The 15,616-nt window shown below is 41.6% G+C and overlaps 1 protein-coding gene across 4 annotated transcripts in view; it reads left to right on the top strand.

The window, feature by feature from the left end:
• Positions 1 to 2,519: 2,519 nt before the first annotated feature.
• The window catches only part of si:dkey-37g12.1 (atrial natriuretic peptide receptor 1), a 38,694-nt gene continuing 25,597 nt past the window's right edge, over positions 2,520 to 15,616 (top strand). For 2 of the 4 annotated variants that reach the window (XM_064926042.1, XM_064926040.1), the window contains exons 1-14: positions 2,520 to 2,828; positions 3,273 to 3,463; positions 3,654 to 3,775; positions 3,886 to 3,975; positions 4,100 to 4,245; positions 4,382 to 4,512; positions 4,640 to 4,786; positions 4,908 to 5,062; positions 5,776 to 5,911; positions 6,612 to 6,709; positions 7,899 to 8,037; positions 11,930 to 12,008; positions 13,436 to 13,532; positions 14,341 to 14,439. In XM_064926042.1, coding sequence (XP_064782114.1) covers positions 3,277 to 3,463; positions 3,654 to 3,775; positions 3,886 to 3,975; positions 4,100 to 4,245; positions 4,382 to 4,512; positions 4,640 to 4,786; positions 4,908 to 5,062; positions 5,776 to 5,911; positions 6,612 to 6,709; positions 7,899 to 8,037; positions 11,930 to 12,008; positions 13,436 to 13,532; positions 14,341 to 14,439 — 1,626 coding nt within the window. In that variant the 5' untranslated portion in view covers positions 2,520 to 2,828; positions 3,273 to 3,276. Of the gene's footprint in view, positions 2,829 to 3,272; positions 3,464 to 3,653; positions 3,776 to 3,871; positions 3,976 to 4,099; positions 4,246 to 4,381; positions 4,513 to 4,639; positions 4,787 to 4,907; positions 5,063 to 5,775; positions 5,912 to 6,611; positions 6,710 to 7,898; positions 8,038 to 11,929; positions 12,009 to 13,435; positions 13,533 to 14,340; positions 14,440 to 15,616 lie in introns of those variants that run through there. The other 2 variants (XM_064926041.1, XM_064926043.1) reach the window with 2 other exon arrangements.

Below are 15,616 nucleotides of genomic sequence, written 5' to 3'. Positions count from 1 at the left end.
GGACTCTGGAGGCGCACTGTAGGCCTAGCGCGTGGTGCCGGCACTGGTGGTACTGGGCTGGTGACAACGATAAACAGCTGCCTCTGATTGGGAACCAATTCAGGCCACCATAAACATACAAATAGCTAGACTTACAAAAACCACTAGACATTCAAAAACCCCTAGACAAGCCAAAACCTAACATACCCACCCTAGTCACACCCTGACCTAACCAAAATAATAAAGAAAACAAAGATAACTAAGGTCAGGGCGTGACAGGGAGATGTTCAGACCCAGGCTCCTAAGCTTGGTGACGAGGATAGGGCTGCTGATTTAGGATCAGTTTTGCCTTTAAGATCACAAACGATATTACACAGACAGACCGACCTGATCCTAGATCAGCACTCCTACTGTGAGACACTTTATGAATACAGGCCCAGTGTTTGATTATATTTGTCTAGAGTTTACAAAGGATATGACTGCCATCTACAGGATAATAGGATGTACTGTATATGGGATTCAAGTGTATGGTGGTCCCAGCAGTTTTTCCATCTGTTGTCTCTAGTTACTTGATATACTCCATGTAACAGTTAATCACCAGCCTAGACTATGACCAATGGTAGAAATGGGAAAGGGAACCCCCAAATGTAAAATCCTTGAATTCACATTTTCCACGTCTAAACGATTACAAACCAGGAACCAGGTTCCCCCTGGAATGCCGAATATGAACCGAACAAGTTAGGACATGTTATGTCATGCTATGCTATGACATTGGTAAAAAAAAAATCAATCCATCTCCACCATTTAGCTCAGCAGCAACCAGCACTTAATGCGTGTCATCGTCTTGTTGACAATAAATAACTGCATCAAAACAACAGTCCATGACCTGATAGTAATGGAAGGTCACCTAGAACCTCATCAACACCTCTCTATGGTAGGCCTGCTGACACATGACTCTCGCTCACGCTTTCTCTCTCGCTTTCGCCCTGCCCTCACTCACGCAGTCGCAGGCACAAATGCAATATCAACAGTAACGGAGAGTAAATATCTGACTTATGACCAACTAGTGCCAGGGGTTAGGGGTTGAGATGGTCATTAATGAGTCGGAGGTCAAAGGTGAGACTGAAAGGGGATGGAAGGTTAGAGTCGAACCGAACCTACTGTGGTGATAGATGAAACTTTTGGATGGGAAAAAACTCAAGTGTGTGTGTGTGGATAGAAGGGGAAACTTCCCAGAGGGCCTTATTGTGTGATCATTTTTCTTATGGAAAAGATTAAAGTAGAACCCCGCAGGGGTTAAACTGACCCAGATTGTGTGCTCAGTGCTTTTTGGTCCAGGAGTAGGTTTATTCCCGGGACAGGGACTCTAACCCTTATACTTTAATCTTACCTGCTCAATGTGACAGTTCAATATTAATCCCCCGTTTCTCACTGGAACATCGCCACCATGAATTACGTGCACAAGTCAGAAAGTGCTATCCCGTGTTTTAACATTGACTTCTGAATAATTGCTACGACACTGACTTGGGCCCAGTCCTCAATATAAACATAACTGTTTTTCCTAAGAGGAAGCTACTCTTGTCTTAAACCATCCATCTGCGGGCTGAGCAGATATCATTTGTCTTTATTTGTCATACAGACTGGTGGTGTTGAGTCTATTTGCAGTAGTGATTGGCCTCCTTTGGCTTTCAGCCTGGTTGGAGCTTCAAGCCATTTCCCACGATCCTGTTTTCTCATAGTTCATAGATAAGGGGACTTTTGTCAATTTGAATCCAATTAAAAAATTACGTTGTTGTTTTATATAAACCTTTTGGCTATTTTACTTCCCCAATCCCCTGTAAAATAAGACAAATGAAAACAACCATTCCTAAAAAGGGAATTGTTTGGAACTGCAGAAATCTATTACATTCAATTTAAAATCCCAGTTGGGACTGCTACACAGTAGCCCCAAGGAGGAAGTGAATCTGAACAACTTAATTTATTAAACATTTAACAATCTCAGGGTTGGGTAGGTCACTTTCTAAATGTAATCCATTTCAGTTACTAGTTACCTGGCCAAAATTGTAATCAATTACGTAACTTTTGGATTACCCTGAAATTCTGTTACATAATTCGATTACATTCTGTTACTTTTGGATTGCTTTCCACTTCAAAGGAATTAGAAGAAAACAAAAGATGATCTCTTAAACACATTTGGTGTGTCATCATAGTGGTCTCTGATTTATAGTCAGACTCACTCAGGTGGAACAAACTTAAACTTGCACCTTTTTTTAAATTCTGAATTGAATGTCATTGAGAAAACAGAAAAGTGTCAATGTATTTTTTTTTCAAACCAATAATCATGTAGTTTTTGTAATCAGATTACATGTAACTAATTACTCCCCAATCCTAATTATCATTGACAATGGATATCTACTGAATTCCCATGTATTCATTCCATGACAACAGGATGTATTACTACCAATATAAACAGGCCAGCACTCAAGTGCTTCCATAATTGTCCATGTCAACTGTTTACTTGTGCAGTCGTTAAGTTAAACAAATTTGTGGTGGGTTGTATCTTCCCAGGGTTTAGCGAACATGTTGTAAGATTAATTTGAGAACCACAAGATGTATCATAGGCAATTAGGGAGCATGCTTGTATTCTCTGTCCAGTAGTTGATGCAGTTGCGAGGGATATCTATTTGAATGCGTTTCACGGTTGCATGCTCATCACAGCGGAGGCTTTGATAAACTAACTAGGCTAACTGATGGACAGGTGTTGCTAAATTGTAATTTGCTGTAGTGGGACCTCGGAGAACATCATTTTGAAATATGCCACGTCTTTATAATATTTGACTGAATGACTGGTAAGTGAATTTCCTATTGAAATGTATATTGAACCGTTACAAACCACGTTTGTACTGTCTATGTTTGCATTTTTGCGTGTGTGAATAGGCCTATATTACTTTATTTTGTGTAAGGTGTCATGTCGAGATTTTTCTAAACAATGTTGAATGTTGCACATTCAACCCCGGGCCATTTACATCTCTACACTCAAGCAGTCTACATTCAACAGCATTTCTTTTAACGTTTTCCCAAATCGTACACATTTTGGATTCTGAGTAAAACAAAGTGAGTTTGGGAAACACATTACTGTATAATGAGCCTATCATATGCCTTATCTAATGCATTATCAGAGCACATCCAGACACAAACCATATAGGCTTCACTGAAGGCTTTGTCCTTTTATGGAGCCTCCTCCACAGTGAGTTATTAACCAGGGTCCATTCTTCCATTCCTTTATCTCCCAGAGTGATGGCGTTCCTGCTTCGGGCTCTAGTGCTACCTGTCTTCCTGTCCTCGGTGCCCTGGGTGGCAGGGTCAACGTTCACCCTGCTGCTGTCCTTGCCCAACACCTCCATGCCCTTCAGTGTTGGCAGGATCGGGGCGGGCGCCCTCATCGCCATCGACGCCGTGAACCAGAGTCCCGATCTGTTGGCAGGTCAGTACACAGAGACATTGTATAGTACATATGTGATACATAACATACATAACACAGATCCATTGTTTGCTATAACAAATGGACAAGGAAGTTGTATTGTATTGCATGCAACTGCTGTGAGTCCCTGAAGCACACTGAGAAACACTGTAAGCTACTAGCCACTGTAAGCTACTGTGTTGTATGTCCTCAGGTCATTGGCTGGAGCATGAATACGTGGATGATGAGTGCAGCGACGTGAACGGCCCGGGGAAGATAGTGGAGCTACTGCATAGACGGAACTACAGCGCTTTCATCGGCCCCGCCTGCTCCGACGTAAGACCCACCCACCTTCACCGGCACGAATAAACAAATCACACATCACATTTGCACTAACTACATTATCTGCGTTTTACAATCCAATGACGATAGAACACCCTCTTTAGGTGTGTGCGATCACTGCCAAGCTGGCAGCTTTCTGGAACATTCCCGTCGTCAGTCCCACCTGCGCAGACCAGCAATTTCTCATCAAAAAGGTCCAATATCACTTTAATATAACTCACATGCACAGTAACTATCTGTAGCTAACTTACGTCCGTCACAGAATCTGGAGTACACAGTTGCAACATTATCACATGCCATGTTCTGTGGCGGTGACAGGCTTACCCCACTCTTACCAGAGTGTTTGGCCCCTTCACCAAGATGGGCTCGTTCTTTGTGAAGATCTGTGAGAAGTTTGGCTGGAGACGTATAAGCATTATCTACGACCACAGACCTGCCTGGATCATCCCAGCTGAGGGAATCAGGTACGATACGACGCAGCACGATACAATACATTAGGATACAATACAATAAATACACATCAAATGGACACTGGAATGTGATGTACTTCTACATAGGGAGGAACCCGATGAAATGACCTAGCATTTATATTTCTATAAGGTACCAAGCTGAAGTCAGTAACATCACTGTGGCTAAATACCTGGCATTTCAAACACCTCTCGGGCAAGACAACACTCACACATCCCTCACACAAGCACGTATGCTACAGGAGGTTGCCGAGGTGTCTCGCAGTAAGTTTTCTGTGTTCCAATGTCCACACCAGCATACTATTTACATTGAAGTAATTAGCCATGCATGCTAACTGGTGTGCTAATAGGGTTATTTTAATGTAGCCTATGTTTGTGTCTTGCCCTGTAGTCATAGTGATCTCAGCGCGTGGGGAGGTGGTCAGGGACTTCCTGGTCGAGGCCCACAGGAGAGGCCTCACCACAGGGGACTACATCTTCTTCTGCTTCGAGCCCTACAGGCTGGAGGAGATGTTTGGCAACTTTGACTGGAAAAGAGGTAGGGCGTGTCCCAATTGGCACCCTACGATACAATACAATACTGTATGGGGACTTTTGGGGATGCTACTGGGATTTTATAACCTCGGGACGAATCAATGAATGGTGTTGATGTGCTGCAGGAGATGTGGATGACTCCGTGGCTAAGCAGGCCTACCAGGCTCTGTTTCTACTCTCTCTGTACAAACCCAACGACCAGAGGTACTGGAACTTCTCCAATGACGTGATCCGCAGATCCAGAGAGGACTTTGGCTATGCCTACGCACCCAACGAAAAGGTGTGCGATGAAACACAACACACCTGTCGCTTGACCCTGTCTGGAGTGCCAGATGGGGTGGGCTTTGTGCTTTTGGGACTATTTGGGCGGTAGGGTAGCCTAGTGGTTAGAGTGTTGGACTAGTAACCGGAAGGTTGCAAGTTCAAATCCCTGAGCTGACAAGGTACAAATCTGTCGTTCTGCCCTTGAACAGGCATTTTGCCCACTGTTCCTAGGCCGTCATTGAAAATAAGAATTTGTTCTTAACTGACTTGCCTAGTTAAATAAATAAAAAATAAAAAATTTCATTGGTTCCATTGCGCCAGGCAAGCTCAATTGAGAACAGCTAAAAGATTTGACCGATTTCCAAATATTATTTTGAACCCGGGTCTGGTACTTAGCTACTATGTTTAACTGTATATATACTGTACACTCTTAGAAAAAAAGGGGCAATCTAGAACTTAAAAGAGTTTGAATAACCTAGAACCTTTCCCTTTGAATAACCTTTTTTTTTGGTTCCAGGTAGAACCCTTTTGGTTCCCGTTAGAATTATTTTGGGTTCCATGTAGAACCCTTTCTACAGAGCGTTCTACCTGGAACCTGAAAGGTTTCTACCTGGAACCAACATGGGTTTCTCCTATTGGGACAGCCGAAGAATCTTTGGAACCCTTTTTTCTAAGAGTGTATATACAGGATATGTAACTCTCTATTTCTGACTGTTTGTCCAATGGCAGGTGTCGGTGCTGGCAGCCATAGCCCATGACTCTGTATGGCTGTATGCTCAGGCTCTGAATGAAACCCTGGCGGAACGAGGGGACCCATACGACGGATTCACCATAACCCGCAAGATGTGGAACCGAACCATCACAGGTCAGCCCTTTTGGATGATTCATTTCACCTGTATGTTATCAGGTAGGTAGGTATAGTGGTTAGAGCGTTGGACTAGTAACCCAAAGGTTGCAAGTTCGAATCCCTGAGCTGACAAGGTACAAATCTGTCATTCTGCCCCTGAACAGGCAGTTAACCCACTGTTCCTAGGCTGTCATTGAAAATAAGAATTTGTTCTTAACTGACTTGCCTAGTAAAATAAAGGTAAATATAACCTTAATGGTTGCAGGTAAAGGTCATTGATATTATTTATTTACAAGAGTGATTATATTTCATTTATATAATACAATTATTTCATTTGATTTTTTATGTTTTGCACAGCAGACCCATTGAGGTCAAAATTCCTATTTTTCAAGGGAGCCCTGGCCAAGAAGGCAGCTTCATTGCCTCACAGAGAGATGTACAGGTAACTGCAAAAACAAAGAGTAAATGAGGAATACAAAGGTATATTGAAAGCAGGTGCTTCAACACAGGAGTTAATTAAGCAGTTTACATCCTATCATGCTTTGGGTCTTGTATAAAAATAAACAGTAGCCCATTAATTTGGCCCAATGGCTTATTAAGACTGTATGTTGGTGTTTCCTTTATTTTGGCAGTTACCTGTATATGACGGTGTTTCAAACATAATGACACGTGAGGTGTGGATAGCCCATATGTTTGTTTTCTGAACTCTGTCCGTCAGGTATCCAGGGTGACGTTACCATGGACGCCAATGGAGACAGGGAGTCTGCCTATATGATGAAGCACTTCCAGGGCGGAGAGAACGACAGGGAGTTCAAAGTCAGACGCTAATACCCGATCACACTTTCTCTTTATCTCTGTCACTCGCTTTCTGTTCTTTCTATCATTCTAACAATTCCTTTCTGTCTCTCTGTCTCTCTGTCACTCTCTATTTCTCCATCTTTATCTTTCCATACCACTGTCTCTCTGTCTGCCTATTTCCGTATTGAAAAAATTATATAAAACCTCTCTCTCTTGCACTCTCTCTCTCTCTTTTTTGTTGTTGTTGCTCTCGCTCTCTCTCTCTCTCTCTCTCTCCTCCCTCCCTCCTTTCCAACCCTCTGTTTTCCCCTGCTTTCCCCTTTTCCCGTCTAGTGTTCACATCTGAAGCCACTTTTATCGCAGCTTGTCAAAAAGTTTAACACCCATGTTGACACTCTTCTGAACAATTACAGTGCTGATTTAATTCTGTGCCACTGAATTTATTGTCGTTTGCTTTTCAACTTGAATCTATCTCTTCGGCCCACATTTCAGTTGTCTGATTTCAGTGTATTTCTGATCCTGAACACCCAACCAGTGGAACACAGAGTGCAACACACACACGCACGCACACACACACACACACACACACACACACACACACACACACACACACACACACACACACACACACACACACACACACACACACACACACACACACACACACACACACACACACACACACACACACACACAGACACACACACACACTCCTCTACTCTTCTATCAACTACCTATCTAGGACCAGCTTGGTCATCAGGGCCACTACTAAAAGCTCTGGAGAGTGCAGTCTCTTAATTATCACCATGAAATGGCTTTGAATATTGGACCTTAAAGTTATTTCAAATGACAGTTATTTATTATAAATGTATTTTGTTGCAACATTCTTGTCTGTTGGCCCCTCGCTGCTGGTTTCAAAACAAAACCAAATGTTATTTTGGTTTCTGTCGACGTGGTTTCATCCGACCATGCATCTCATCACCTTTCAAGTCTCATGTCTTCTCAGCAAATGAGTGATCATGCCAGCATCTACTGGTATGTGACATCCGTAGATCATTTCTAAAAGGAAAATGACTCGTAAACTTGAACTTCCTGTCCCTCCTTCCTGTGATTGACATCATTGAAATGGGCTGCATTCAACACACAGCCTTTTAATATGCCAAAAATGTTAAGTAATCATAGGTCATGCTATCTTCTCACCTGGTAGGTAATCGCCAATTACTTTGGTACGAATAAGGCTTATGAGCCAGTGGAGGGGGTCCAAGTCTACTGGCCAGGAGGGAGGAAGACTCCACCGAAGGACACACCCCACTTTGGCTTCAAAGATGAGCTCTTCATCAATATCGGTACTGTGTGTTTGTTACACCAATGGACCTTCTCTAGTCTTCACTACTCTCTGCAGTACTCACATGATAATTTTGTGTTGAGTTGATAGCTGACCCTTATCAGACCTGCTTGGGTTAGGTATATACAGTGGGGCAAAAAAGTATTTAGTCAGCCACCAATTGTGCAAGTTCTCCCACTTAAAAAGATGAGAAAGGCCTGTAATTTTCCTCATAGGTACACTTCAACTATGACAGACAAAATGAGAAAGAAAATCACATTGTAGGATTTTTAATGAATTAACTTGCAAATTATGGTGGAAAATAAGCATTTGGTCAATAACAAAAGTTTATCTCAATACTTTGTTATATACCCTTTGTTGGCAATGACAGAGGTCAAACGTTTTCTGTAAGTCTTCACAAGGTTTTCACACACTGTTGCTGGTATTTTGGCCCACTCCTCTGTCACGGTGCTGACTTTTGCCCAATGCCTGCAGCAAAAGCCTCTACCCCGTCCTCTGGCTGGGCAGAGTACTTTGGGACTTTAGTTACTTCGGTGTAACAAGGGCCTTGCCGTGCGGCCCTACCAACCCTTCTATTTATTCGTAATGGCCTTTCGCATGAGTTGGGTTTGTTCCTTCGTTCATGTTGTCACTCCCTTATTTTCCAGTCTAGTATGAGGCCTTGGATAGATATACTCCTATTTAAATATTCTTAAGCGTTATGGATTCCTCCTATATTTCCTTACCCTCAAGTTATCTTTACCTATGTATATATCAATACCTAATAACAACTCCTAGTAGTTATTATGCTCGTCAGCTAGTAGTCACTCGGAAACTAGTATTGGTATATGTTTTGACTTTCTTAAAAATATATTATTGTCCACACATTGAAATATATTCTTTATATTCTTTATATCACTTTAACCTATAACCAGGGTCACTTTCTGTTCAGTGAGAGTGTCAAAGGCGTTTGCTCTCCAGATCGTTAATCTGGCCTCGTTGTCAAAGTTTCAAGCTTTTATTAAGTCACTCTGTTTTTTGTCTTATACACATCATTACAATTCAATGGTTATACAGTTTCTCAATACAACAATAATGCTCAATCAATCCTTAATGCTTTAAGCTATACCAGATAATATTGCAAAACTTTAAATGCGTTAACACTTCTAACAATATTGACTAAATAGCAAAAATAGTTCAATTACCTTAAATGCTCAGCCCCTTGGTCACTTTCCCGTAATCTGTATTCTCGCAGCTATGACGCTATATTCCGAATTCCAGTATCTCTATACACTTCCAACTCTGTGTATGGACTCAATATATTGTAACTGGTACTTGGCTATTTTTCCTTGAATTGCTAATCACCTCTGGTTTCTGGTGTCAAAAATGCGAACGCCTGCTTTGTCTATGTGATCAAGAGGTGGTTAGACCTCTGTTTTTCGGAGACTCAGTCAGGTTCACAAGATTCAACCAGCTTCTTCAGAGTATGACCCAATAAGTACTTAAGCACAATTATCCGGTTCTCAAAATATTGTTTTACTCTATCAAAAAGCGTATAGTGCAATAGTAAATGTACCTATGATGATCCTCCATATGAAGTCTGTTTCATATGTCAGTGAGGATCACACTGTCTTATGATCTCTGTTCTCTTCATATACCTTTTTTATAGGGGAAGTTCCCACTGGGGCTGTAGACCTACGTAACCTTAGGCCTGTGTGTTAAACGGAAGCTTCCTGTTATTACCATTTAAGGTCATGCACTATTGACTCTCACATTGCTGCTTCCGTGTTACTGTTGGCTGATTCTATTCAATCATACCAGCTGGTTGTTTCTACCACTGGAGGCGGCGTAGGTGGTATGTCAAGAGCCAGCTGGGAGAAGTCTATGATAGGTATCTCCTCTGCTTCTCCCTGTTGTCCAGTTTCTGCAGGTGCGGTCCATGGTTCCATGAGGTCCCGTGAATGCCCTGTGTTGTTGTACCCATTGCTTGATGGAGTGGGCAGATTCTTTTCATCTCTTGTCACACCTCCATGCAGATCTCCTCTAGAGCAGTGATGTTTTGGGGCTGTTGCTGGGCAACACGGACTTTCAACTCCCTCCAAAGATTTTCTATGGGGTTGAGATCTGGAGACTGGCTAGGTGATTTTCTGGATTTCTTTTTCTAATTTTGTCTGTCAGAGTTGAAGTGTACCTATGATGAAAATTACAGGCCTCTCTCATCTTTTTAATTGGGTGAACTTGTACAATTAGTGGCTGACTAAATACTTTTTTGCCCCACTGTATGACCAAAAATGCAGCTGCTGGTTAAATGTGGTCCCATGCTTTCTGGTAATACACATTATCAGTCTAATGCAATGATGTAGATATACCCTGAATTGCTGATGATTTGCGAGGCTTTGGAGCCATCGGTCGGCCATATTGGCATGCCCCAGTAGGTACAGTCATCCATAGGAATGAATGGATTTCTACAGTATTTTAATTAAATGTTTCAAGGACAAAATGTATATTAGTATTTTGATGTTGAAGTGGGGAAAGTACCTTTACTAATAAAAAATAATAACTTGAAATAAGGAAAATGTTGTATATATGTTTCTATTTTTATGTTTAGCTCACGTAATATAATTTAAAAGTATGCATTAAGTTGTCTGTAATATAATACATTTGGCAAAAACGAATGCAGACATAAATGCAGTTCTATAACTTACAAAAATATTTGGTGCCAAAATTAGCCAAAATGGAGGCAAAGTGACTTCAACACAGCGCCTCCTGTTAGACATCTGGTGTATATATAAACCATTGGTCTCATGATATAAATGTATAATTTATTTAGTCATAATTTATTTCCAATCTTAATTAATTTATCAAAGTACATTCTTTTGATTAGTTCATTTGTTTACTTGATGAAAAACAGCAGGCAGCTGGCATGGTGGTCTGTCCTCTCCAGGCTTGTATGTCCTTATATGTCATGTAAGTATTGTCACTTGACAGCACTTGCAGTGTGTTACCACACCAAATGGGGGGGCCAGAGACCCATATATCCTCTAAAGAACCAGAGAGAATGAGAATTGACTCCCAAAAATAATGACACATTGAATTATTCACTTATGCCTGCTGGACGAAAGGAAATCTTTATTTTATTTTCCACTGAAATATGGACTTCTTTTAATACCGTTTTATGAAAGTCCCCTCAGCTACCTAGGTAGACCTCAGTCTACCTCATAATGGTCTAGCCAGGGTTATGTAACAGGTTGCGTTACAAATGACACCCTATTCCCCAACACAGTCCTGGTCAAACGTGGAACACTGTGAATGGAATAGGGTGCTATTTGAGAAGTAACCCGGGTTTTATTATTTGTCATTAATTGTGTTCTATCTGGAATTTTCTATCTAGATTTGATATGGTCCGAAAATGTTTTCTTTGTCGTTGCTTCCAGCTTGCTTTGGCAGACAGGGACTTGTACATATGGCCCCTAGAAGAATGTGTGGAACTTATTAATGTTTGGGCTTTATTATATATATATATATATATATAGTGTTAAGAAGGGATTAATGTGGGAGAGACACAAGAATGCAAGTGAGAAAGTTTTATTTGACCACCTGTTTATGAAAACAACACTTTTGTGCATTTATTGATAAATTAATCCCCTTAAAACAATGATAAAGATTCAAATTTGTAATCTAATACATTAGATACACTACACATTATTGATTTATTTCCCCTTTATTTATTCAGGAGTTTACATTGAGAACATCTATTTTCCACATGAGTCATGAAAAGCAATACAAATCAATGTTGAATAAAAGGTTTGTTTGAGAACAGTCTATGCTACCACGTATTATGGGCGTGACCGTTTGGCATTGTTGACCTGTCATCAAAGCTTATGCTACAGTGTACGTGTGCATTTGTGTTGCAGAGAAGAGGTTTGCGATAGCTGTGGGGACCATTGCTGTTTTCCTGGCCACCGGGACACTTATCATATGTCTTCTCTACAGGTACACACACACACACACACACACACACACACACACACACACACACACACACACACACACACACACACACACACACACACACACACACACAGTATTTTCCTACTAGCGGTAGTCCAGCCGTTGCAAATGTACAACGTGCAGCGCTGTTCCTGTAAGTCATATGTATAGTCCATAGTGTGGAGCTCTCTCTCGCTTTATCGCTCTCTGTCTCCCATGGAATTAGAGGAGTTTGGCAGCCAACGCAGGGATTCATTTTTGAATATCCCAGCATTATTCAGGGAAGTGGGGAGAGGGCATCATAAGGCTCGCATTGCTTTCACACCAAAGATGCATTAATGCGGAATGAATCTGTACCCACTTGCTTATCTTTTTCTCGTCATGAACTCACCCAAAGCCCCATGTTTGTGCGTGCATGTAATTTGTGTGTGTGTGTGTGTGTGTGTTTTTGATCCCACTCCAACCTGTGTGTGAGTGAGCATGCAGGAAACTATCATCCTTAGGAATAAGACATTCGCTCCAATGTCTCGGTGGCTCAGCCTCTAGTTTAGCCCACATGACCCTTTCATGTGAAACATTTTCCTTTCCAAATGATTACTTTTAAATTAGCGGCGGCAGGGTAGCCTGGTGGTTAGAGCGCTGGACTAGTAACCAAAAGTGTTGGTAGATCGAATCCCCGAGCTGACAAGGTACAAATCTGTCGATCTGCCCATGAAAAAGGCAGTTAACCCACTGTTCCTAGGCCATCATTGTAAATAAGAATTTGTTCTTAACTGACTTGCCTAAAATGGGAACATTTATGCAATAATATGAACGGCGTGGTGATTGCTAGTCCTGGGAGGAGGCCTTGATGCCCACGAGCATTAAGAACGATGGTTCAATAACCATTAATAATGGAGAGAGGAAGTAGAGAGAGAGAGAATGGTACACTGTACTACTGTGAAGGCCCTATCTGCAGCCGACGTGTAGGAACAATTTATGCCATTGTTTATTATGTAGAGCAAGGTAGTAGATTTTAAATTGTGTGCAAGTCCCATATAATAGGTCTGCAGTATTCTTGCAGACACTAAAATGATCTAAATGCATGAAACAAGAATTGACAATTGTGTTCCCCTACCTGTAAACTAAGGAGATTAAATATATTTGACATTTTGTATGAAAACCCCGTTGAACAGGTGCCAGTGTTGTGACCCAGGCACAAACACATGCATGTGTGACAGAGTGGAAATTCCAACAGTTGCATATGCACTGCACCCCCACGGAACAGGCTTTGACGTTGCTTGGCACTGTTTATATGGGGTTTACATACAATAGAAAACCTGCACACTTTCTCAGGAGAAACACAGTTCGATGTCGTTGCCCATGTAGTGTTAAGTGCAGTAGGTCATCATGATGTTTTTGACCCAGGAAGTACTTCTCCTGTGACACAGGAAACACATCATCCGGAAGAAGGTGTCTGTGGTCCTATGGAGGGTTAGCCCCGGTGATGTCACCATGATGGGGAACAGCTCGTCCTCGGCAGGAAAGGTGAGGCAGGGGAGGAGGGGTTTGAGTCACTGGCAACGTTCCAGGCTGACTACACAGCAGACACTTGCCAGATCTCTCACGTCTGGATAGGTGTTTAACGTATCAGCTAGTATCTGATGCCTGACTGCACAGTTGATGACGTTGCATATTATCTTTGGTTGATGCCAACCCCCCCCCAAAGCCTGTATTCCCTACAGTACCACCTTACTCTCCTTTCCCAAAAACTGCAGCGTTACGACCGTACTGAAGCAAGCACTTTTTCTATTCCGCTATATTTTATGGCATCATTTCATCCTTATACATTTTTCAATGACCATACTACAGTACTATTATGAATCGGTACTCAACTTTGTGCACCCACTCCTCCCAGTTACTGTGCCCTGTTTTGTTGTTTCATGAAAACCACAACTAAGGAGAAATAACAAATGATTCAGTGTAATGACTTTGACAAGGATCAACTAATGAATGCAGGTTTTCCACTAACATATGTCATTTAGCAGATACTTTTATCCAAAGGAACTTACAGCCTTGGATGCATACGTTTTAAGTATGGGTGGTCCCAGGAGTTAAACCAGCTGTCCTGGAATTGCAAGCACCATGCTCTACCAACTAACTAAGCTACAGTGGACCTCATAGAAACTCTCTCTCACACACACACACACACACACACACACACACACACACACACACACACACACACACACACACACACACACACACACACACACACACACACACACACACACACACACACACACACACACACACAATAAAGTGCATGATAATGTGGAGTGTTGTGTGTTTACAGGTAGCGTACCTCAACTCCAAGTCCATCGATGCTTCTCTGGAGTCCATCCTGGGAAATATGAAGGACAAACCATCCTCCCACAGAACAGCTGTCTATAAAGTGAGAATTGCAAGTCCTCATTGCTAACTTTTACAATGTTGCATTTAGGGCCTTGAGTTTTTCCTATATGTGCGAATCAATTGCTTGTCCGTATTGGCAACACTTTACTTATACAATGTTGAAATTAGGGCCTTGAGTTTTTCAAATAACTTACTTGACTGGAGGAGGAATGAGAGGTAGAGAGAGGTGAGAGTGGGAATATAACTTGGGCCCAGAGTTTTCAGGGCTAGGCGTTATTTATATTCCATCCCCACCATGCCTCAGAGGTGGAATACCTACACTACCAGTCAAAAGTTTTAGAACACCTACTCATTCAAAGGTTTTCCTTTATTTATTTTACTATTTTCTGCATTGTCGAATAATAGTGAAGACATCAAAACTATGAAATAACACATATGGAATCATGTAGTAACCAGAAAAGTGTTAAACAAATCAAAATATATTTTACATTTCAGATTCTTCAAATAGCCTCCCTTTGCCTTGATGACAGCTTTGCACACTCTTGGCATTCTCTCAACCAGCTTCATGAGGTAGTCACCTGGAATGCATTTCAATTAACAGGTGTGCCTTCTTAAAGTTAATTTTGGAATTTCTTTCCTTTGAGCCAATCAGTTATGTTGTGACAAAGTAGGGAAGTATACAGAATATATCCCTATTTGGTAAAATACCAAGTCTATATTATGGCAATAACAGCTCAAATAAGCAAAGAGAAACGATGGTCTATCATTACTTTAAGACATGAATGTCAGTCAATATGGAAAATGTCAAGAACTTTGAAGGTTTCTTCGAGTGCAGTCACAAAAACCATCAAGTGCTATGATGAAACTGGCTCTCACAAGGACCACCACAGGAATGGAAGACCCAGAGTCACCTCTGCTGCAGAGGATAAGTTCATTCGAGTTACCAGCCTTAGAATTTGCAGCCCAAATAAACGCTTCACAGAGTTCAAGTAACAGACACATCTCAACATCAACTGTTCAGGCCTTCGTGGTCGAATTACTGCTAAGAAACCACTTGGTTTGGCGTCCAAAATTGAGATTTTTGGCTCCAAACACCATGTCTTTGTGAGATGCGGTGTGGGTGAATTGATGATCGCTGAATGTGTATTTCCCACCGTAAAGAATGGAGGAGGAGGTGTTATGGTGTGGGGGTGGTTTGCTGGTGACACTGTCTGTGA

This window comes from Oncorhynchus masou, chromosome 20 (genome assembly GCF_036934945.1).
Source record: "Oncorhynchus masou masou isolate Uvic2021 chromosome 20, UVic_Omas_1.1, whole genome shotgun sequence".
Classification (NCBI taxonomy): Eukaryota; Metazoa; Chordata; class Actinopteri; order Salmoniformes; family Salmonidae; genus Oncorhynchus; species Oncorhynchus masou.
This window is presented reverse-complemented; position numbering and strand designations above follow the sequence as displayed.